The sequence below is a fragment of the Exophiala oligosperma genome, assembly GCF_000835515.1.
Source record: "Exophiala oligosperma strain CBS 72588 unplaced genomic scaffold supercont1.9, whole genome shotgun sequence".
NCBI lineage: Eukaryota > Fungi > Ascomycota > Eurotiomycetes > Chaetothyriales > Herpotrichiellaceae > Exophiala > Exophiala oligosperma.
In genome coordinates, this window is record NW_015622826.1 from 714,199 (window position 1) to 738,625 (window position 24,427).

At 49.7% G+C, this 24,427-nt stretch overlaps 1 protein-coding gene across 1 annotated transcript; it reads left to right on the plus strand.

Annotated features, from left to right (window-relative positions):
• Positions 1-10,755: 10,755 nt before the first annotated feature.
• Positions 10,756-11,716, plus strand: PV06_08852 (uncharacterized protein; the record flags this gene model as incomplete). The annotated part of the gene is made up of 3 exons (XM_016410230.1): positions 10,756-11,303; positions 11,368-11,530; positions 11,587-11,716. 3 exons carry the CDS (start codon positions 10,756-10,758, stop codon positions 11,614-11,616), a joined length of 741 nt encoding a protein of 246 aa, XP_016259252.1. The 3' UTR covers positions 11,617-11,716.
• Positions 11,717-24,427: the final 12,711 nt, after the last annotated feature.

Sequence of the window (24,427 nt, forward strand, 5' to 3'; positions counted from 1 at the left end):
TTGACGGCAGATCACGCCTATCACGCGAAGATCCGGCGTAATGTGGCGAATGCATTCTCTGAGAAGGCGTTACGTGCCCAGGAGGGTTTGATCAAAAGTCATGTTGACCTGCTCATCGTTAGGCTGGGTGAGCTAGCAGATGCTAAGCAGAAACTAGATATCGTGATGTGGTACAATTATGCTACCTTCGATATCATCGGCGACTTGGCTTTTGGCAAACCGTTCGGGTGCTTAAAGAATTCTGACCTTCACCCCTGGGTTAGAATGCAATTTTTATTCAACACCGCCGCTCCGCTATTGTTGACGATGTCGATGGTGCCGTTTGGCATGAGGCTACTGCGATTGGTCGTGCCGAAGAAGACGATGCAGATTCGCAAAGACCACGTCGCTCTAACCGAGGAGGCTGTGCGAGAACGATTAGCGAGAAAGACCGAAAGGGCGGATTTCATTCACTTCATGGATCGAGATATTGGGGCAGAAGGCAATAAGCTCTCCTTTGACGAACTCGTCAGCAACGCATCAGCTTTGATCAATGCTGGTTCTGAAACAACAGCAACGCTACTTTCCGGAGCTACCTTTTATCTACTCAAGAATCCGGATGTGCTAAAGAAGATTACTGACGAGATCCGGGGTGCCTTTACGTCGGAAGTCGACATCAACTTTGCCTCAGTATCTAATCTCAAGTATACTCTAGCCTGTCTGAACGAAGCTCTTAGGGTGTATCCCCCAGTCCCAACGGGTCTTCCAAGGGTGATTCCAGCAGGAGGCGAGCTGATCATAGAAAGATTCGTGCCGGAGAAGGTATGCCGTTTCTCTATATCCATTTAAGCTCTATTGCAGCTAATACTAGGACAAGACCGTGGTATCTGTCAATAACTGGGCATGCTATCACTCGGAGGAGTACTTCCGCGACGCCGGAAAATTTGTCCCTGAGCGTTGGCTTGACGATCCCAGATATACAGACGACAATAAGAAAATTTGGCAACCTTTTTCGGTCGGGCCTAGAGTCTGTATAGGGCGCAAGTAAGTGTTTGAGCTCACTCCTGACTTTGACAAGCAATGACTGACCGGGAGTAGTCTCGCTTACGTCGAAATGAGACTTATCCTGGCCAGAGTTTTGTATCAATTTGACATGCACTTGGAGCCAGACAGTACTAACTGGGCTGATCAGAGAATGTGGGTTCTCTGGGAAAAGGGGGAACTGAATGTGACACTCACTCGAGCCCAACGGCTTACCAAATAGGTAGAGTTTTGCAAGACCTAGAGCTAGTGAGGCTTTCCAGAGCCGTTTGAGGAAATTTGGATGTTCTCCCAGTGAGTTGGCACAGTAGAACATTGGGTCTGGTCCTGGGTCTTCGAAATGTTGGCTATGGAATAGTGTCCTTCCACGTAGGCACCTAAAGTAAGCTTTCCGCGGGTTATCGGGTTTACTTATGCGAAGGTTGAAAACAGACGCTCCCGTACCCAGACAGCTACGGCGTGGAGAAACTCTTGGTTTGCCGCGGAATGTAATGTGGACCTATGTCCATCTGCAAAGGACATATAGACTTGTGCGATATGTTTGAACTTACCGATCCACGTGGCCTAGTCTCACGAGCTGTTCTTGTGACTGCGATAATGGAAAGCCAGAATGGGACAAAGCCTTCCATTGAAGAGCTTCATGACGAAACGCGCAAGGAAAATCACTTCGACGAAGTCGAGGTTACTCAGCCATCCATTCCACAGCCTGGAGACTCTCCCGAAGTGAACGTCCCTCGCAAAACCTGGGCTGCTATAATCGTAAGCTGGACACTCCTGACAATAAAGCTTGATTGACCTGACAATTTCTGTAGAGTTTGTCCGCGTACGATTTTTCAACACACCCTCTGCAGCACGCTCTTCATACTGACCATATTTGCTGTTAGAGGTTTCGGCTTCTCTTTCTGGATGATTCCAGTTGCAGCAAATATTGGGCCTCAGCTGGCGACTGAATTGGGTGATGCTTCCAATTACGCCTGGTTCGTTACTACGTATACGATGTGTAACGCCGTCACCTCGATGCTGTTTGGGTCCTACTCCGACTTGTTCGGACGGCGGTGGTTCATCATTGTCGGAAACGTCATTGTTTTTGCAGGGCTTATCATCGCGGGTGCGGCTAGCAACACTGATACATTCATAGCTGCTTGCGCCATAAGTGGCCTGGTAGGGAGACGAAGGACATGACTATTTCATCGCAGAAGTTGACCGTCAACAGGGCGCCGGACTTGCCCAACAGTCCTGTTGGGCAGTACCTGAGTTACTACCGAACAGAGTGAGACATGTTGCCCTGGTAATCACAGGTACGAATGCATGGTCATGGGAAGTTGGCCTGTCCGTCTAACTGAGAGGCTAGAGGCGAGCACTTGGACGTGTGTCACACTGGGGCCTGTAGCAGCCCGCCTAGCTTTCGATGAGGGAACCAGGGTCCTCGCCCTAACATTCAAAGTTTGCAAGCGGTTACTGATTGGAAATAGTGGCGGTGGTTGTTCTACGGACCGGCCATCGGAGCAGGTCTTAACACCTTGATCTTGTTTTGGATCTACTTTCCGCCCAAACATCCTCGCGGAATTGCCTGGGACAAAGCTATTCGAAACATTGATTATACTGGAGCACTATTGTTCGCGGCTGGTGGCGTCCTTGTTCTGTTAGGCGTGGTCTACACCAACATTTTGCCTGCCTCCAGTCCCCGTGTGGTGGTCTTGCTCTGTGTTGGCTTCACCTTCATCATTGCCTTTGCCTTGTGGGAGCGTCTCATGCCACTTGAAGCGCCACTGTGCCCCCCGAAAATATTCGCAATCCACTGGGGACGCGAGTTTACATTCCCTTTCATGGCGGCAACTATAATCAACATGTTCTATTACTCAACAAACGTGGCGTACATCAGTCAGGCAAGTGCATTGAACAACATTGGGCAACGAGGCACCCTGACATTTACTAGATGAACATATTGTACACTGACTCATATACTCCACTGTCCTACGCGCTGAAGTTGACCTTGCCACAAAATATGGGCATGATGTGCGGAGAGGCTTTGGTTGCACTGACTGGGTGAGATATCCTGTTCCAATTCCTCCTGACAAATTGACTGAGAAAGTCCGCAGGTCTCGAATCAAGTGGTGGCGAACCCAGTATTTCATCTCCACGTTATGGATGGTGCTCTTTGGCACTCTCCTTGCACTGGGACGCAAAGACAACCGAGGCATGATGATGAGCTTTGCATTTCTCTGTCAATTTGGATACGGATGGGCTCTCACTCTAAGTTTCACTTTCATCCAGCTTGGCGTCGATCAGATCGAGCTGGGGGTTGCCGGAGCTCTGGCGTATGCTGACCTTGGCGTGGTATCTTTATGGAACGGAACGTATGCTAATTTGTAAATAGGGCAACCGGACGTTGGACCGGCGGGTCAATAGCCTCCTCAGTATACACGACCATACTGACCAACTCGTTGACATCAGCTTCAGCGAAGAAAATTCCCGACGCAGCCGCCAGAGCTGGTCTCCCTGAGACCATGATCCCGATACTGTTCGAAACCCTCCCTCAGGGCTTGAAAGCTATTCAAGCTATCCCTGAGCTTAACACTATTGTAGCGGCCACTATCTGGACAGCCTGGCAAGATAGCTACATTGTTGCTATAAGGTATGGGCATACCCGATCCAGTCAAAATAACCTGGAAGATGCTACAGAGCTAAGGGTACCACAGGAATGTTTGCCTTGCATCACTCGGCTTTGGCATTGTCGGGCTCATCTTCGTCCTCCCAGGCCGAGATTTGACGCCGAAAATGACTCCGAAAAGTAAGTTTATTGCGAAGACTACAATGAATTCTGCTAAAAGGCTACCACAGTTGAAGTTTATCTGGAAAATGACGTGAATGCGGCAAAGAATCGATTCCATTGAGTTACAGAAAGACTACGGATGATCTTCTGCTAGCGGTGCTCATCTGCATTGGTACATCAGGACGTGATGGACATGACATGCCTTGAGAGAAAATTAGTCGATACTTGCTTGATCAAGATTCCTGCTGACCACCGCGATTTTTTCTCTTCTTTCATAGTTGTAGAGCGTTAGACTATTAAGAAACACACGATGGACCTAGATGTCTGAAGCAAGCCAAAGCGGATGATGACTCTTTTCCCGAGCAGACCAGCAAATTGGAGATTGCATCAGGATGATATTATGCTCTCACTGCCTCTTAATTTCAACTATGCCTGATAACCCAAATTTGGTTCTGTTTATCGTGGCGTGAATGGAAAATTGGCGTAAGTACTGCTTGCTGCTTCTCAGAGTGGCTGTCAACTTGCCTGTGAGGCAGCGAGCACGCATCCAAGCCGGCGAAGTATTCTCCGCAGAAAGCCCCATACTTGCCCTCCGAGTTGTGACTACAATTTTGCGAGGCTTACTCGTGGCTGCGGTCCCGCGTGGGTACGGATAAGCGTTAGCCTGCGATGTAGACAAGTGCCGCTGCCTAGCGAAATGTACGGCTAATCAGACCCCCTGAGCTCCACTTCTCCCCAGACCCTCATTTACTCATTCAGGCACAACTTACAAGACTCGGCAGCAGCGACAGCCATCGCCAAAAAAGTCCGAAAATAAGACTTAAAATTCTGTTCTAATTCAGAGACATAATTCAGAGACACGTATGAGATTGATCTGGTCATAAGCATTCTGTACCATGTCAAACCATCACGAAAACGATACACCCATTCACCTGGATGCGGTGGTCATAGGTGCTGGGCTAAGTGGGATTGCCTCTCTGTATCGGCTGAGAAAAGCTGGATTGAAAGTGAAGGCTTTCGAAGCCGGCTCGGGCTTCGGGGGCGTCTGGTTCTGGAATCGATACCCTGGAGCTCGGGTCGACTCCGAATATCCTCTTTATCAGCTCAATATTCCGGAGGCGCACCAAAGCTGGGACTGGGATTACAAGTTTCCCGCTCAAAAGGAGTTGAGTGACTATTTCAACCACCTCGACAAGGTTCTTGACCTCAGCAAAGATGTTTATTTCAACTCGGAGGTTACCAGCGTGCGGTACAGAGATGGACTTTGGACTGTGAGGACGGCGCAGCGGACCGCAACCTGTAAATATCTGGCTTTGGCCGCCGGTGCTCTTCATCGTACCCATCGTCCAGACTTTCCAGGACTGGATAACTTTGGAGGGGAGATCTACCACACAGCTTCCTGGCCTGATGACATCGACCTTCAGGGTAAGAGAGTGGCTGTCATTGGTGCCGGGGCTACTGGAGTGCAAGTCGTGCAGGAGCTAGCGAAGCAAGTCGACTACCTGCTGGTTTGTGTGAGGAATCCGAGCTACTGCCTTCCGATGGGCCAGAAGAAAATCAGTGACGAAGAAAAGGTGGCCACCAGAGCCCATGTCCAGGAGACGCTTTGTCAGGTTCGTAACACCTTGGCAGGCTATCCGGCCAAGCAGTCACCAGGCAGCCTTTGGGACCGATCGACCGAGGAACGAGAGGCACTCTGGGAAACACTGTTCGCCCAAGGAGGGTTCAATTTTTTGCAGGGAAACTATAATGAAATGCTCGTTGACCCCAAGGCCAACCGCGAAATATATAACTTCTGGGCCAAAAAGACTCGGGCGCGGGTGACTGACCCTGTGAAGAGAGACATCATCGCTCCCGTGGAGCCGCCTTACCCTTTCGGCACGAGAAGAACTCCCTTGGACCAGGACTATTATGAGTGTCTGAACCAGTCAAATGTCGAGCTAATCAGCCTTCGAGACACCCCTATCGCCCGATTCAACAAGAGTGGTTTCATCGCTGAGGACGGGAAGCAAAAGGACTTTGACGTATTGGTTTTGGCGACAGGATTTGACAGTTTCACTGGCTCGTGAGTCTCGAAGCTCTGCTGTTGCCTTTTGACCTTTATGTTTTTGGCATGTCTTCAGGCCAGTCCTAATATCGTGCGCAGGCTTACGACCATGGGCCTAAAGACCAAAGACGGTCTTGATATCCAGGATGTGTGGAAGGACGGAGTCAGAACATATCTGGGCATTTTTGTCAAAGGGCTTCCAAACGCCTTTTTGCTCTATTCGCCCCAAGGTCTGTAGTAATATGTGTGACCTCATATGTGTAAAGATCAATATGGCTGACTCTTGTCTGAAGCACCTACTGCACTCGCCAATGGACCGACCCTGATAGAATGTCAGGCTGATATAATGATGGAAACAATTCAAAGACTCGAATCAATCAAAGCCAAGTCTATAGAGCCGAAGGAGTCGGCCGAAGCTGAATGGGGCGAGCTCCTGGAAAAGATGATTTCACCGACATTATTCAGGTACGCTGGCTCATGGTGGAATGGCGCAAATATTCCTGGCAAAAAGGTTCAGATATTCAATTATGTTGGGGGTCTTGCAACATATGAGAAAACCTGTCAGGAAGCCGTCAGTACCTGGAAGGGATTTGACATCATTCTTGATCATCACTCCGAGCCCGTCAGCCAGAAGACCGTGAAAGGAAGCGAAGAGGCAGACTTGATAAAGCCTATAGCTGCTTGATTCAATAGACCGCATAGCAAAATACGAAATGTGTAGTATGATAAATTCACTTCTTATAAGCTTCGCTAAACACCGATATTCTTCACGCCTTCATATTATAGTAGGAGGCTCATCTAGGTGCAGCTCGTTTTTGATTACGTTCTGAAGAACTCTGGAATTCCGAGTCGAACATCATAGAGATAGGATGATCTCTCGCAAGCCCTGAGATCTGGGCCACCGAGAACATTGTACCACGGCAAAAATTCTGGTCACTGCAAAGAAATCGAGAAGAACAGACAAGCCCATTTCCCCTTCTAAAGAATATCCAAGTTGTTGCAAACTTTTAGTAGTTTTCTGAGTATGATGGAAGCAATATTCGTCGAGGGTTCATACCATAACAAAGGTTGCTTCCCAGACATGTCTGGTAGTGCCATAGGACTAAAGGCCCGTTTGAACCCAGCTCCATAACCACCACCAGGTTGAAGCCTTCTGCAGCATTTGCGTCCTATAACCCGACAGTCTATGCTAAAGCCTTCAAGTCTTCTGGCAGGAGCCCGTCAGTGCCACCAAGACCGTCTATCGCTTTTCCAAAGATAATGTTCTCATAGCCAGCCATTATAAAAACATTTGATTCAAGGAACTTCGCTGCATCCCCTACAAACGTGGCTCAGTCGGCTATGAAGGGGAGGGCCTCTGAGAGGGTGGGGAAGGAATGGTGATGCTTACCTCCCAAGGCTCGAGAAAACGCTGGACTGCTGCTGAACGTCTTCCAATCTTCAAGGCGCTTGACATATATCTCGGTGCAGCCATCATATGGAAGCACTGGATACCCGAGACCCTCCGCGGCTGCTCTGATCTCTGGCGTCTGGTGAAACTGTAACAGATATCAGTCCGGACTTAGCGTCTCGGGGGACGGATGGTTTTGGAGAAAAGACACCGACTTGGACATATCGCAAGGCTTGGATCTCTCGAAATCCCTTGGCGGCAACGGTCAAATCGGCATGCACCGTCTCCCAATGGCTGTGGAACTCCTGGTCACTGAGTCCAGATTTCTTGATCAGGAAGAATGTGATTTTGAGGTATGGCTGGCGGTTGGCAGATGCCGGACTAGCCAGCCGACCAAAGGTGACCGAATGTGGTTCTTCCATCAATGGAATATTCTCGAGGGCAAAAACTACTTGGGGCTGTCACGGCACACCCAATAGTGGTCCGTTCTTCTTGTTGAGAACAGGTCGTGGCTGATATACTTGCATCGCGCCGAGCCATTGTCCGCCCACAATTATTTCCAGTATTCGTCATTATTCTGTGCAAGATTTATGCAGCTTCCCTCTCAGCGCCCGTGCAGGCAGAGGCTGACCCCGGGCCGTCCGGAGAAGCTTCCCCGAGGCGCGAAGGTGCCCGGGGCTTCCTGGGGAAGTTGGGGAAGGGGAGTTCAAGGTTGGCGCCGCGAAGGGGCACAGATTAGCCAAATTCTTCTCCCTCCCACTTGCACCGGCATTGTTTTGTACCTAGTCTTTCTTTTTTCAAAGCAAGTATAAGGAGAGAGGCTGAGAAGCTCACTTGAATTCAAACGTATGTCGAAGCCTTGTTGACAATTTGCCCTTCACATGACGCGAAACATCAAACAAATCTTGAAAGCAAGATGGCGTCCCTAGAGGGTAAAATCATTCTTCTGATCGGTGGTGCATCCGGTGTAGGGTTGGCCACGGCCAAACTCCTGGCATCTCGCGGCGTACATCTTTCCGTGGCCGATGTAAACGACGACGTGAAAACCGTGATCTCTCAACAGGTGCCCTCGACGGACAAAGTGAAGGTTACTGCTCACCGAGTCGACATCACTGACCAGTCGGCGGTAAAGGCCTTGATAGATGCTACACTGAAAGAACATGGACGTATCGATGGGTGTGCCAACATTGCTGGGGTCATCGGAAAGCAGCACGGAATCAGCATCTGGGAGACTGAGAGGAGCGAATTTGATTTTGTAATGGGGGTGAATGCCGGTGGACTGTTCAACTGCCTGGCGGCACAGTTGAAACCAGGCATATTGTCCGACGGCGCGAGCATTGTCAACGTCGCCAGCATCCTGTCCTTGCGCGCATCGCCCAGATCGGCTTCGTACGTGGCCAGCAAACACGCAGTGCAAGGCTTGACCAAAGCTGCTGCCATTGACGCAGCGCCTAGGAACATCCGGGTCAACTGTGTGGCACCGTGAGTAATCCAATCTCTTTTTCCTTTTACTTCTTGTTTCTTTTGGTGATCAGAAGGCTAAAACATGGATCCAGGGGCTACATTGCCACACCAATGCTGGCCACATCCTTGGAGACCAAATTTGGATCCGACGCAAAAAATTGGCCAAAGCCAACGACCCCGTTTACCCGCCATGGAGAACCAGAGGAGATAGGGAAGGTGATTGCCTTTTTACTCAGCGATGATGCCAGTTACGTTACGGCCGCCACGTACAGCGTCGACGGTGGATGGGCTTCTGCCACATGAACCAAAGTCTCAGAATTCATAGTAGCTGTTTGAGCTTGAAGGCTTGAAATTTTGGTTTGGCACTTCGGGCTCAGAATAAGCAGTGCTTCGTAGAATAGCAACTTCAACATCATATATAGATGCAGTTTACTATAGAACAACTATACACATCGGTCATCTGGACGATGATTTAGTACTAGGTGTCATCAGAGCGTTCTAAGGACTGGATATTCCGTTAGCAGCCAATTACTATGTCAGTCCTCTCGTATCTAAATATTCCATCCTCCATCCACGCTATAGATTGCCCCTGTTGTGAATTTGCTCTCATCTCCAAGCAGAAATGCAATGGTTGACGCAATCTCGTCAGGTTCAGCGTTGCGTGCAATAGGGGTGAAGGCAGCTTGGGGCGTTGCATCCTTGCTGGCCAATGCCGCGGCCAGCATAGGTGTATTCACTACGCCACTGTGTATTCACCCTCCAAATTAGATAATGCCCATATATACTTCTGCTAGATGTGTCCGAACTTACGGTGCTACTCCGTTCACTCTTATGTTCCTCGGCCCGGCTTCGAGAGCCGCTGATTTGATCAATCCCGTAGCAGCGTGTTTGCTCGCGACATACGCTGAGCTGCGCGGAGTACCTCGAAGCCCACAAAAGCTTCCGACGCACGCAATGCTGGAACCGTCCTTCATTACTCCGTCCGCTAGTTGCGAAGCCAAGCAGTGAAATAAGCCTTTGGCGTTGACGTCCATGATGAAGTCGTACTCTTCGGTCGATAACTCCCAGATATGGTGTATGTTCTGATTTTTGCCAGCCACTCCAGCGACATTGGCTGCTCCGTCCAGCTGACCAAACTCAACCGTGGTCGCCTTGAGCCATTGCCGAACCTGGTCACGATCCCGGATATCGACGTTAGTTGAAGTGAATTTTTTTGAGCGGTGTGCGCTCAAAGACGCCGCGATCGCGTTGAGCCCTTCTTTGTTGACGTCTGCGATTGCCAACGTTGCACCGCGAGAGGCCGGAAGTTTCGCTGTAGCGGCACCAATTCCCGATGCAGCCCCAGTCAAGGCGATGACCTTTCCAGCGAGGGACGACATCCGAATATCGAGAAGGGAAAACAACTAGCGAATGAGAAAAGGTCGAACGCTGAATAGGTCTGAAGCAAAGCTCGAGAAACTACTGAATCGAACAGGCTGATTCTTCTGCCCCCCTTGAGTTTCAGTATTGCTGAATGACTGTCCCTCAATGGCCTGCGTTCTCGGATTATAGTAACCGACGCCTTGTGGAGCGTGCTCTCTAGAGTAGTGTTGAAGTTCGAACGGCTTTTCAAATTACCCTGTTAGAAGTCTGAAGATTCCACATGAGTATCAAGAGCTCCGGGAACGGAAACATGTCATGACCCTCGCTTGGGATGAACGGTTACGGTCGGTGGAGCGTGCATTTCCAACCTCCGGAAAGAAGCATTGTTTGGGGAGAGTTTGCGGGTGTCGTTATCAACAGTAATCTAAAGGAGGGGGAGTTACCCCTTGCCAAATGCGGATATTCCTAACTTTCTGCGGCTTTCCGGAAGAGTTCTTCCGGGGGAACAGGGACACATGAAGACAAGTCACCCTAAACCGTCGGCTACTTAATCCTAAAAGGTAGTTTTGAAATCGAATTTTTATTAGATTCTGGAGTTTAAGAAGGGCTGGTCAAGTGTAGCTACTCCCTGTTCAGTAGACCCAGTCCCGGAAGACGATCTCTGATTAAAGACGACCTCCTTCAGAGGAAGCCAACGTCATGTCGTACGCAGATTTGAAAGACAAGGTATTTGTTATTACGGGGGCTGCAGCGGGCATGGGCCAAGATGTGGCGGTAAGACTCGTCCAGCAAGGGAGCCGTGTCGGTCTTATCGACCGGGATCAACCTACACAGACTCTTGAAAAGATCAAAGAGGCTGGAGGTGAGGCTGTCAGCTTCATTTGCGACGTCAAGAATAGCAAAGCCATTGACGATGCGGTTCGAAAGATTGCTGAAAAATTTGGCCGGCTCGACGGGGCCGCCAATATGGCAGGATTTGTGGCGAGCCATGGGCTCGACAAGATTACTGACGAAGACTGGGACGGCCTGCTTGGGGTAAATCTCAACGGGGTCAAAAACTCGATTGTATCGGAACTCCGCCACATGAAGGGCCCTGGGTCGATTGTCAACGCTGCCAGCATCTCTGGCCAGATGGGAAACGCATATGCCTCCGCGTATGCTACAAGCAAATGGGCGGTAATAGGATTGACGAAAAGCGCTGCACAAGAAGTTGGTCCTCGCGGTATTAGAGTCAATGCTGTTGCCCCGTGAGTTCTCCTTTCAGAGCCCTTGCAACGCCTGCCGTGAAGATATACTGATTCGAACCTTTAGCGGATTTGTTCACACTGCACTAACCAGGAGCATTGCATCCAAGGAGGAGCTGGAGAAAATGTACTTGAAGAATATCCCCCTTGGGCGGATGGCGGACCCCGAAGACATAGCGAGAGTCATATTGTTTCTGCTAAGCGAGGAAGCAAGATACATAACATCTTCGGTACTTGGGTCCTCGGAACCTGATGCTTGAGTTCGTGGCTGATCATATCGTGTTAGGTCGTCAATATCGATGGAGGCTACCAGTGAGAACAACGGGAATGACAGTTGGAAAATGTGGGGCGGTCCCAGGAAAACATATGCCTACGTAGCCTGCGACATTTCCGAGGACTGGTAGTCTGGAATCTGGGGTCCGTAGATCCAATCCTGGAGCTTAGGCTGTGAGCCCAGAGCACCAGCTAAGGATAGTCCGGCAAATGAAAGCCAGTCGAGTTCAATAAGCAGCGGCTTCGAGATGGTTGCAGCCAGACGAAGGGCTAGCCACACCTTCATCTTAGTCCTTTCAAACTACTTCGGCTCAGATAGCAAATGGCGGTGCTGATTTCCCATGTAACCACCGACCTTGCCCGATGAATCTAGACTGTCTACTCAGTCTATGAATCTTCATTCGGAAGCCTAAGAGTGACACTGAGCTTCATTGTGCAGACACTCAGGGTAGAACAACACAACTTTTACAACGGGTAGCTCATAACTTTGTGAATAGCCCTGTCTGCAGGAAATTGCCTCCGTCCAGCGGCAACACAACTCCGTTGACAAAAGAGCCTGCATGGCTGCAAAGATAGATCATAGCCCCTGCTATATCCTCTGGCTTGCCGACTCTTCTTAGGGGGTTCGAGGCAGACATTGTGTCAACGCCACCTACGATGTCGATGAGCCCATTCGACAGCTTGGTCGGAAAGAAGCCGGGAGCCACGCAGTTACAGGTAACATTTTGAGGGCCATATTCCATAGCCAAGTTTCTCGCGAGGTGGTGGGCTGCCGCCTTCGATACTGAGTATACAATGGTGCTATTCTCGCCGGTAAACGGAACTGTGAATCCTGCTATTGCGCCGATTATGATGATTCGAGCAGGATCTTGGGGATCCCGGTTCTGATAAGGAGCGGGGCTAATCTATAATCTCTGTCAGTCTTTGAGACGAAACAGAATGTTACCATTCTATGGCTGCAATAACTCACAGACGTGCCAGGTTGATGATGCTCCTGACATTGAGGTCCAGCACCTTGCTAATGGAAGCATCGGGGGTTGTCTCGAGAGGTCCACCCCATGTGGCGCCAGCGTTGGCTACTAAAATGTGTACCTCACAGGTAATGGCCTCGATTTCTTTTGCGAGCCGCTGGACTTCCGAGAACTTGGACAGATCGCAGGCGATTGTGGAGACTCTACCACGACAGCCGGGTACGGTGGAATGGAGTGCCCCCAGCGCAGACAACAAACCTTGTGGGCCTTCCAGCTTCCTTGCAACAAGGATCACTCGTTCAGCGCCAGCTTGTAGAAATGCTGTAGCAGTGTGGAGGCCGATGCCTCGAGAACCTGGCAAATATTTGAGCACTCATTATTTCTTGCGCAACGAAAAGGCCTCGTTACCTCCTGTGATGACAGCAACTTTGCTATCAAGACGGAATAAACCCCCAAAATCGTTCAGTCGCGACATGTCGAAAGGTGGGAGAGATGATACAAGACTGTGAGAGCGAGGAGCAGGTATCATCACCCACATTCGTACTTGAGATCATATATATACAACTGGGCCGAAACCTGCGTAGGCATTAGATAGGCACCGGACTTGACCCAATCAACTTGGATCTTGTCTTTAGGCTGAATGACTTACGCAATCACGAGTCGGCAACCTAAATACTTGAGACTTTTGCTAAGGATGTCCACATATGGAGGACTGTATATCTTGTGTATTGCTTTAACAACTCAGGTCTGATCTTCTACGTGTATTCTCTTTCCACTCATCGTTTCTCCAAGCGCAAACGTCAGGAAGAAACGATGAAGAAAAGCCCAATAACATAGTCATTTCATAGTTTGGCTGCTAAGTCACTTGCCTGCTCTTTGTATCTCCGATGTTTGGACTGCAATTGGGTAGCTTGTTTCAATTCATCTCTTCCGACTTGGTGTCTATGCGCGGCGTCTGGTCCATCTGCAAGCCGAACATACCTTGCATAAGTCCAAGCGTGAGGCATAAAGGTTTCCTGAGTGAGTCCTAGTCCACCATGCATCTGCATGCATTCATCAATCACCTTGGCAGCCATTGAAGGAACGACAATCTTGGAATGTGCAATGGTGTGACGACCAGCCTTATTACCTAGGAGGTCCATTGTCTCGGCAGCATTCAACACGATCAGCCTCATGGTATCAATGTCGAGGCGCATTTGTGCAAGTCTTTCGATGTTGCTATCAAAATCACCGATACGCTTGCCCCTAGGTTTTTTTTGAGGGTCGATCGCACGAACTAGAGCCATCTCATAAGCACGTTCGCTCTGGCCGATCAAACGCATGCTGTTTCATATGTCAGCGTCAGGACCAGAATAACTGGCAAAGCCCCCACTCTTGGGCTCGTATACATACCAGTGATGAATTCGTCCCGGACCTAAACGGCCTTGTGCAATCTCGAATGCTCTCCCTTCCCCCAAGATTAGGTTCTCCACAGGAACTCGGACATTTGTATAGAGATACTCCGCGTGGCCTTGAGGTGCGTCATCATAGCCCATTATTGTCAAGTTCCTAACATGTTTTATCCCCGGAGTATTGGTCGGAACGATTACCATGGAATGTCGTTTCCATGCACTAGGGTTCTCAGGATCTGAACAAACCATAAGAATGAAGAATGTGAGATCTTTATTCATGGTTGAGCCCCCGAAGACCTTTCGGCCATTAATGACATAGTGATTGCCTTCTCGATGCAGGCTGCAGGCAATATTGGTGGCGTCTGATGCAGCAACATCGGGCTCTGTCATGGAGTAGGCAGACATTGCAGTTCCTTCCAGCAGTGGCTTTAGCCACTTCTGTTTCTGCTCGGTGTTACAGTATTTGGCCAGAAGTTCAATGTTTCCAGTTTCTGGAGCGTGACAATTCATTGTCCGTGATAGCAGTTAGGGTCTATGGGCAATAAGAGCCGGGGTTCGACTTACCTCCGCTGCCCAGTAACATCGGCCCATGATCTGAGCGCAGCAGGCATATTCCAGGTTCGTCAGGCCAGGGCTCTCCTTGAACGTTTTAGGGAGGAAGAGATTGAAGAGGTTCGCTTCACGCGCGCGCCCCCTCAATTCCTGCATCTTGGGCTGTACAGCCCAGCGATGACCTTCGAGCTGCCTTTCCATGATTGATTCTGCCGGTATGCACTCATTTTCTACCCACTCGTAAACTTTGACAATCGTCTCTTTGGCCTTGGGTGACAGTTTTGGTTTCACAGTCGCAGGTATGTGAGCGAATGCTGGATGTTGAAGTGCCATGGTTTGACGTCCAGATCAGTCCTGCTTCGTGTGGACTGACGAATTGACGACTTCCTTGTGCGAGATTGATTAAGCAGAGTCAGACCGAATGATTCATTAATGCCGATGCGATTACTTGTTTGAGGAGATCATCCACGAGTCGTTGTGGATCAAATTGATGTGCTAAATCTGAATCGGATGTGTCAGATTGGGATAGTCAGGCGCGGCTAAGCAGTCGGCTACGTTATTCCAGGCTCCGAAAGACCCGTCAGGATTAGGGTCACCACTCCGGCTCGTACCTATGTCTATGGTCGCAGCTACACCCAACAACAGGTCAGCGATAGTCAGGCATCCTGCCTTGACGAGCCGCTCCAGCAGTCCGACCCCCGCGGCACTGTTCGGCTCTTGGATCGACCAAGCCCAGTCCTGCTTTGTGGATCCCAGCAAAGAACCCAAGCACATACCATAGTACGTGTAGGGCATGAAGAGTTATAGACCCGTCACCAATGCTAAAAGCAAGCCGCCGAGACTTGTCCGTAACCTCTCCAAGAATGCCTCCGAGGCTCTTCAGACACGACATAGGCTGCATTAAGGGTCGAATAATCACAAGAAGGTGTTTCAACAGTGAAGTTTTGGACTGTACCAAGACGGCCGGAAACAGCAGCTTGTTCTGTATACAAGATGGTTGACAAGGAAGAAATGCTGGCACAGCACCACAAGACGAGTTTCCGAGCTAAAGAAGCCTGCCTCTCATGCAGATCTCGAAAAGTGAGGTGCGATGTCTACTTCCTGGGAGCACCGTGTTCAAACTGTGTGCATTCAGGCTTGAAATGTCTTCTGCATACAAAGAAACATAGGTACAGATAGCAAACGTGGTATTTAAGAGAGACGCTGATAACTGTAAAAGGCGCAAAGGTATTGTACCTGCTACGAATATCTACCCGCCGAACGAAAGGTTGTCTCGGAATGAAAGACCTTCCGTTGAGCAGGACTGCCATTCAACCAGATTGACAAACGACTTCGAAGGAAACGTTGCTGGATCCGCGCCAGGAAGTCAAGCAGTAACCCTGAAGGTTGTGAATAGCTCGCAATATGAAGAGATGATACCAGATTTCGTCTTTTGGAATTCTGATCACTTCTCCGCTGAACAAAGGAATGATCTTTCAGCCAAGGGCGCAATATCACTCCCAGAACCAAGGGTGCTGAACCTGCTTCTTCAAAGCTACATTGACTTTGTGCATCCACAATTGCCCTTTCTGGATCTCAGCAGGTTTCTCTCCGTGGTTGGTTCAAATGGTCAAAGTTCGCACCTCAGTCTGTTGCTTGTTCAAGCGGTGCTCTTCGCCGGAGCGTTGTATATTGATTTTGAAGACCGGCTCTTTACACAATATGGCAATTCGAGGGATCTACAGATCAAACTGAGAGCCCGATCCAAGGTATGTGAGATTGACATGAAGCTCCCCAAGCTTGGAAACGGCTGTGACTGACAAAACCACAGGTGTTATACGAGGCCGGCTATGAGAAAGATCGGCTGAATCTCGTGCAAGCAAGCATGCTCCTATCCTTGGAGAACTATATTGATTTCGAAGTCAGCGATGAAAGCCAATTCTGGCTCGATGTCTGTTTGATAAACTTCGAAGAATGGAAGGGTTCACAGCCTGATGAGGAAATTTGGAATTCACCATCGGTTCGACTGCGGTGGAGTCTCTATGTTGTCAACAACACAATGAATTTCCGCAGAGGGAAAAGTGGCCCTGGAACATTTCAGAGCCATGAAGTTGGATTTCCTAGCCTCTCGAGGTTCGACACACTGATCAACGCAAAACAAACTTTGCTGAATCTCAAAAGCAGCGGCCTCCTCAGGCAGCCATATTTGCAAAAGCTACTGGCAGAAATGTTTATTCACCGACTAAGGCTCCAGAGAATAATTTCTAGAATAACAGAAGAGGCAGCCGAAATAGGCCTGGGAAGAATAACGACTAGGGAGAGCATGGAGATGGAAGGCAGCCATTGCCGCCTTGACTTGGCTAAAGTATTCTCGAAATGGGATTCCGAACTTGACAAATGGTGGTGTGGACTTCCAGACTACGCCTCGGACCTGAAGTCTGCTTTCCACTTTGATGATTCTACGTCCATCCGTCTTCTCTCCTTCCACCTGGCAGTCACAGCGACTGAATTCTTCAGCATCTGCAATGCCATTTACAGTTTCCTGACGGAAGTAGAAGACTCTTCCTCGTTCTGGGTCATCTCGGTCAAACACAAGCAGAGCATGAACTCTGCAAAGCTTCTTCACATCATCAGCGGCATGGACGAACGAGATATGCACCGATACCTCCTCAACCATGGTCTCAACATTGTCGAATGGGCGTTGCAGCGGCGTCTAAGTTCCTCACACCTTTCAACTAATTCCAAAGACATTGCCAAAGTGCTCTCATTGACCAAGAAGCTCTTAGACATCCGCACTAATTTGGGACGGGATAACCATAGTCTGACTCGGTTCATGAAGAGTACGGCACAGAATTTAAGAACGGCCGAGGAGTCTCCACCTAAAGACACAGTCATTAATGCAGATCAAGAAAACAGTACTGATGCACGGATAGATTCACCCTGTTCGGCTTTGCTATCTTCAACAGAAGCATCGATACCCAGCGAAACACCATCATGTTACGCAAATATGACAGAAGACCTTGATCCACTTTTCGCGAGCTGTGACGGGTATACTCTTGTCGAAGACCTTATGTCTCCTTCTATTGACGTCGAATGGCTAAAGACCTGAAAGATGAAATCAAGATGATTTCCCTAAAGTTATACGTCGAGGTTGATCGCCAAAGGCATGATTGGGCCACTCAGCTAGCATCTCAGCCGCCATATGTACCAGTATTCAGCTCCAGACCAAGAGGATCAAGTGTGAGCACCCAGCAGTAACCAGCAGTAATGTCTTTCCCCTATTTAGTATTTGATGGCCTGCGCGCTGCCTGCTGGTACGTGATGTTTTGCAGCAGGGAAACAATGGCCAACAATGCATCTCTTACTGCCACCTTAATGTATTGAATCGCTCTATATCGAAGTCATCTCGCAAACACCCCCTGATACTTTTCTATTTTGGGAGACTCATACATTATATGTCTATTTGGGTCCGTGGTGGAGTGAGAATGTCTGATACTAATGTAGGTTCCAATGTAGAACTATAAGTATCGCTTACAGGGCCTCTCTCGCCGCAATTGATGGAGAACTAAATCGACACTCTCCTAGGCTGCCAAAGCGTCTGGCCATCAGGCATTGTTGCTAAATCCTCAACCAGGCTAGAGAGCTCCGGAGCGGCAATAAGAGCAGACAAGGATATTTCCAGTTGCATACTAAGTCACCTTCTGGGAGCCCCGCAAACCCAATCGCTGTCTGGCTGGCAGGGTATATATTGCCTATCTGTGGAAGGTATCTCCGTCCCTCGGCTGAAGACAAGTGGTAGCTAGATGCCAAGCAGTCGAGAAACTCACAGCCTGATACAAATCGAGAAAGTTGAAGCTCCCTTATAGAAAAATCTGGATTTTGGACCTTGAACTCCTCATCACGGGCGAGGCTTTTCAAAGGGGTTTTGGGATCATTTTGCTAATCCTTATGAGCGAATTCGCAGCCGTTGCGCCCTGGCTCAAGGACACCATTCAGATGCAGACGAACGGCAGAGTCCGTGCTGATCAAGAGATCTTGCACAAGTATGAGGAAGAGCGGTTGAAACGCCTGCGTAATGATGGCAACGCACAGTATATTGACCCGTCACTTCATCCCAAGCTCCACCAGTTCCAACAAGATGTTTGGGCACAGAACCTCCCGAACCCAGGTCTCGAGAAAGCACAAAATAGAGACAAATACAAGGTTGTGCTATTCGGTGCTGGATTTGGTGGCCTGTCAACGGCTGCTCGTTTGAAGCAGGCTGGAATCGAGGATGTTGCCATACTTGACATTGCTGGTGGATTCGGCGGTACCTGGTACGTAAGTAATATGGTTCACCGCTGAGCGGCTACGGCCAGAGGTATTAACACGTTCGATCACTACAGTGGAATCGTTATCCAGGACTGATGTGCGATGTCGAAAGCTACATATACATGCCCTTACTGGAGGAGACAGGCTATATTCCCAAGCACAAGTATTCTAGTGGCCACGAGCTGAGGCACTATGCTGAGCTCCTTGCCGACACTTTTCAGCTTCGAGACAGGGCCATCTTTCGTGTCAAGGTTGAGACAGTCAAGTGGGATGACCAAAATAATCATTATGTTGTCGACTTGACACGACTAGATGGCAAAGGAAGCCTTCAAATCCTGGCCGATTTCATCGTCAGCAATTGTGGTGCGATCAATCTACCCAAGATGCCCGATCTCCCAGGCATGCTTGACTTTGCTGGCCACAGTTTCCACACTTCACGATGGGACTATAGCTATACGGGAGGGACACCGGAGAATCCAGACTTGACCAATCTACAGAATAAACGCGTGGGGATTATTGGAACAGGTACAAGCTCTATTGATGTTCTTGTGATGAAAAATCGATGCTAACTTCGTTGATCTTTCGGAAGGCGCGACCGCGATCCAGGCAGTACCACATTTGGGTAAATGGGCAAAAGAACTCTATGTCTTCCAGCGCACGCCGTCAGCCGTGGACGTGCGGAACAATCATGCTACTGACCCCGAATGGTTCAAGAAAGAAGTTGCCGGCAGTGGGCCTGGTTGGCAACTTCGTAGGCAAGAAAACTTCAATCTCCACGTGGCCGATGTCGACCTGGACGTCGACTTGGTGGCCGATGCGTGGACCAAGATGCGGACTTTCAGCTATGTGGTCGGGACTCCCAAGATTGATCGTAGGAAAGACTTTCTCAGCTTTCTTGCAGAAGCCCAGGCCCAAGATCTTCCTCGCCAGGAAAGGATCCGGCAACGGGTTGAAGACATCGTCAAGGATAAGTCAACTGCAGAGAAGCTAAAGCCTTGGTACTCAGGCTGGTGTAAGCGTCCTTGCTTCCACGATGAGTATTTACAAACGTTCAATCGACAAAATGTACTCCTCGTCGACACAGATGGAAAAGGTGTCGACAAGATCACAGCAAAGGGAGTCGTGGTGGCTGGAAAGGAGTACCCCTTGGACGTGCTGATCTTTGGTACGGGATATTGGATCAAAGCCGGTGAGAGTCCTTGTGGGAAGGCAAACTTCAAAGCCTACGGCAGAGGCGGTGTTTCGATGGACGACAAATGGGCCGAGAAGATCACCACTCTCCATGGGTTGATTACGGACGGGTTCCCCAACTACTTCTTCCCCGGCCCAAACCAGTCCGGCGCTGCGGCGAACATGGTGTACGGAATGGCCACCTTCGCCGATCATCTGTCCTATATTCTCAACGAAGCATATAGGAAGTCCTCGGGCCGGCGAGTCCTGATCGAGGGAGAGCCTGACGCCATGGAAGACTGGTCCCAGCAAGTTGTGTCCAAGGCTGCCGCGTTTGCGGCACTAGGCGCATGTACGCCTGGTTATCTGAACGGCGAAGGCGCTGTGGGAAAGCCCCTGTCTCCTGAAGTCATGACAAAGGCAGCCAGGGCCTCTCTTTGGGGTGAAGGCGTTCAGAGCTATATTGACATTGTGACCAAATGGAGAGCCAATGGCGACCTGAAGGGACTAAAGATCACGCCTTTAGCCACAACCTGAATGGATGTATTGAACGCACGTCGAGGAGCCTCCGTTTGATGACGTGGGTGCAAAGACGTTTAGACCACTCTATAGAGCCAGGAAGTATGAAGTGTTAGTGTTCACCATCAATCAATAGTATGGCGGGATGCATTTTCTCTCAACAATCAGGGGGTGTGTCCTTGTATAGAGCTCTCGGATCCTCTGCTCGGCGGAAGCCGATTCCTCTGTCACATCCTGACTCATCGACGTATGATCGCCACCCAGCTTCGCCAAAACCTGGCGTTCACTCCTGTTGAGAAGCAATTCCGTGACGACGGGGATCACCGCTTCCAGTCTGCAATACTGGCTGCTCATTGGATCAATCTGCAGGCTTAACCCCGTGTCCTATCATGGACACGGTCAAATCGAAGCTGGCAAAACTTCAACGTTCTCTTCTGGCCGCAAGGCAAAAGGCTCCGTTTTCTCTAGTCATATTGTTTGTTACAGTACAGGAGACTCATGAAGCGGCACTCTTACCAGGTATGGACCATCGCGCTCGCAGTCTGGTTACCGATCGATCTCGGCTCTGTGCTATCAATCATCTATCTGAACACTGAAGGCATTACAAGTGGCCGACCTGCGGTGGGCACTGCTCTTACTTTCATTCAGATACCCTGCAGCACCTAGTCTGAGGCCTTATTCGTTGGCCAAAAGTGCAAAAGTCTCAAAGTAGTATATTACCAACTGCCTCCTTATCGTGTGTTCTTATTGGCACACCATATATCTGATGGTTTAGCGGATGCCAGGAACTGCGGCCTTTGATGGTGCCGAAATCGCCTCCCTGTTTCAGTTCGACCTTCTGCACAATCGAGACCTCGTGCATTTGTTATTGGGCCGGCAACTGGAGTGTGATGGTCTATGTCGATAACAACGAGGGCGCTCGGCCGCTGCTGGACGTCGCGCATCTGTTTTACGCACAGAGCTTAGTGGAAGGCTACATTTCACACCCATTCCTTCCCAAGAGCCGCGAGTGTCGACATGGAGCCCAGCCGGGAGCTCTTTGAATACACCTCTGGTAGATGGCTGTAGGTATTTCAATTCTTCAACGAATCACAAGTTGACGTTGTCACAGGTACAATGAGTCCCTTCGACTCTCAGAACGACGACTAATTTTCAATGTCAGTGAGCTCAAAAGGGCCGCTGCCAGGTGCGTACACAAGCCAGAGTCCGAAGTTAGCCAATTCTTCAAGCTTGCCGAAGGTGGCTTCAACCAGGTGTTCCAGATTACGATGGAAGATGGCACTGATGTTGTGGCCCGCCTTCCGTACGCCTCAACACAACCCCATCGACTTGCTCTAGCCAGCGAAGTTGCAACTCTGGACCTGGTTCGTGCTGCTGGCATACCCGTTCCAAAGGTTCTGGAATACTCTATAGATGCTGGAAATCCCGTGGGAGCCGAGTACATGATCATGGAGAAACTTCCCGGTCGTCCTATTGGAGATATGTGGTTCGATTTGACTGAAGATCAGCGGCTTAAGATTGTCTCAGAAATTGTGCAAGCAGAACTCAAACTTTCCAGGATCGATCTACCAGCATATGGTAGTATTTACTACGAATGTGATCTGCCCCCTGATACATCCCGCGCCAGCGGCATGATGCCCGTGCCATTCGACGGAAGAAAATTGTGCATTGGCCCTCACACGAGCTTGAGATGGTGGTACAAGGAGCGTGAGTCCTTGGATATTGACCGTGGTCCTCGTATGTTATCTCATCGCTCACCATTACGGGCTTTACACTAAACACTTGTGCAGACCGATCCCCACTCGAGTTGCTTTCTTGCGTCGCCGCTAAAGAATTGTCATGGCTCAAAGCGTTTGGGCGTCCCCGCCTCCCGTTTGAACGGGCATATCGTGAATGCATGAACTACAAAAAGTCTCGACCGGAAGAACATATCGAAAGCTTGAGGAACTATCTGAAGATAGCCCCCTACTTGGTCCCAAAGGAAGCAAAATTTCACCGGCCAATTCTCCGGCACCCCGACCTCCAACCAAACAACATATTCGTTTCAGAGAACCTAGATATTGTTGGAATCATAGACTGGCAGCATTGCTCTGTGCTCCCCCAGTTTCTGGCTGCTGGTATTCCAAATTACATGCAGAATTACCACGACGAAGTATCACTAAACTTTCTCCCGCCAAAATTACCCGAAAATCTGGCTGACATGGACGATGACGAACGTTCTGAAGCTTTGGAAAAATTTCGACGACGTCATCTTCATTTTTTCTATCTAGGCTTCACCCAGAGGCTTAATGGAGCGCATTTCGAGGTGTTGGATCGACGGACGGATCTCTTGACTCGAAAGATCTTCAGCCATGCTGGCGAGCCCTGGGAGGGCAACAATATCCCACTCAAAGCAGACCTGATCCACGTAACGCGAGTCTGGCAACTGCTGATGGAGGAGAACGGATCCTCTGGACCGACGATTCCTCGATGTCCTATTGCCTTTACTGAACCTGATGTCCACCGTACCATCAACATCCTACAACAACAGGAGGACATTGACACCCAGCTTGATAATATCCGGAGTACCATTGGGATTGGTACGGACGGATGGACCTCCAAGGAGGAGTATAGGGGAGCTGTAGAACGGGCAAGACTAATCAAAACCCAGGGTGTGGATGGCCTTGACACTGAAGAGGAGAAGGAGATGACTTTGAAGCACTGGCCATTTGATGATTTTGATGAAGAATGATGTGATGGGAACCTTCTGTCCCGAAAAGGTCACTCGCTGTTAGAGCAAATCACAAGACAGAGACTGACAAAATATCAATCGTGATGGGAGGAGAAACATCGAACTCGGCGAATTCGGCCGGTAAGTGTTTGTCAAACTCGTATTCTTTGGACTATAGTATACTTCCTGATACAGAGTACTATCCCAACTCTTCAAAGTACTTCATTGCTACGTCATGATCAATTCATGAGTGCTCACCTATATCGTTGTCTGTCTTACAACCTGCTTCACTGATGTTGCTGTATTGTCCTTTGATCAATTCGCAAGCATTCTCTTTGCAGTCTCCTCAAACGACTCTGGAGGTCGTCCAAGCAATCTTCCGAGCTCGCCATTGACGACTGAGGTTTCGCCATTGCGTATCGCTTCAAATACTGTCGTCCAGTCTCTCGCTACGGTGTTGCCCGGGCCATGAGATCCGAGCTTCTGCACTACCCTGGGATTTTGTGCATGTTCGTCCACAGAGACCCGTTCGATCGATGCGTCTCCTCCACCGAGCCTACCGAGAACCTTGACGGTCTCCTTCAAAGACCAATCCTTGGGGCCGGTGAGGATGATGATCTTGTTGATATACTGGGGATTGGTTGGGTCGTCGACATATTCCTTCACAAGTTTGGCCGTTCCTTCTCCCAGGTCCTTGATGCAAGCCCAAGCTATGCCAGGTCCGGTGCCGTCGTGAGGTAACTGAGCCTTGCTGTTGCTCGCTTTCGGATCGAAGAACGAGGTATACATCGGCCACGTCTCAGAGTATATTCCCTCTCGGATGACTGTGAATGTGAAGTTTCTCTTCCTTTCACGACCTGTCGATACCTCTCTCAACCAGGCCTCCGTCCGCACATGTGCCTGCATGACGTATGCTGCCGAGGTCGGTTAACCGTCCCCCCCAAACCCCAACGAGGTGTAGAAGACGTGCTCGATGCCCGGCGTACTTTCTAGAGCCGCTGTAATGGCTTTCTGATGGGCCTAGGTGACACAAGTCAGCGAGGAGATCTTCGAGATGAGCCACTCAACGACTCGGAGCTCATACCCGGAAGCGGTGCTCGATTTGAATGCTAGGGTATGAAATCAGCAGCAGATACGATATACCGTTGAAGGCATCCTTGAGTGTCTCGGGCGCATCGTAATCGGCCTTGCGGGTCTCGACGCCAGCTTTGATTAGATCTTCTGGAATCTTTTCCGGATGTCGAGAAATAA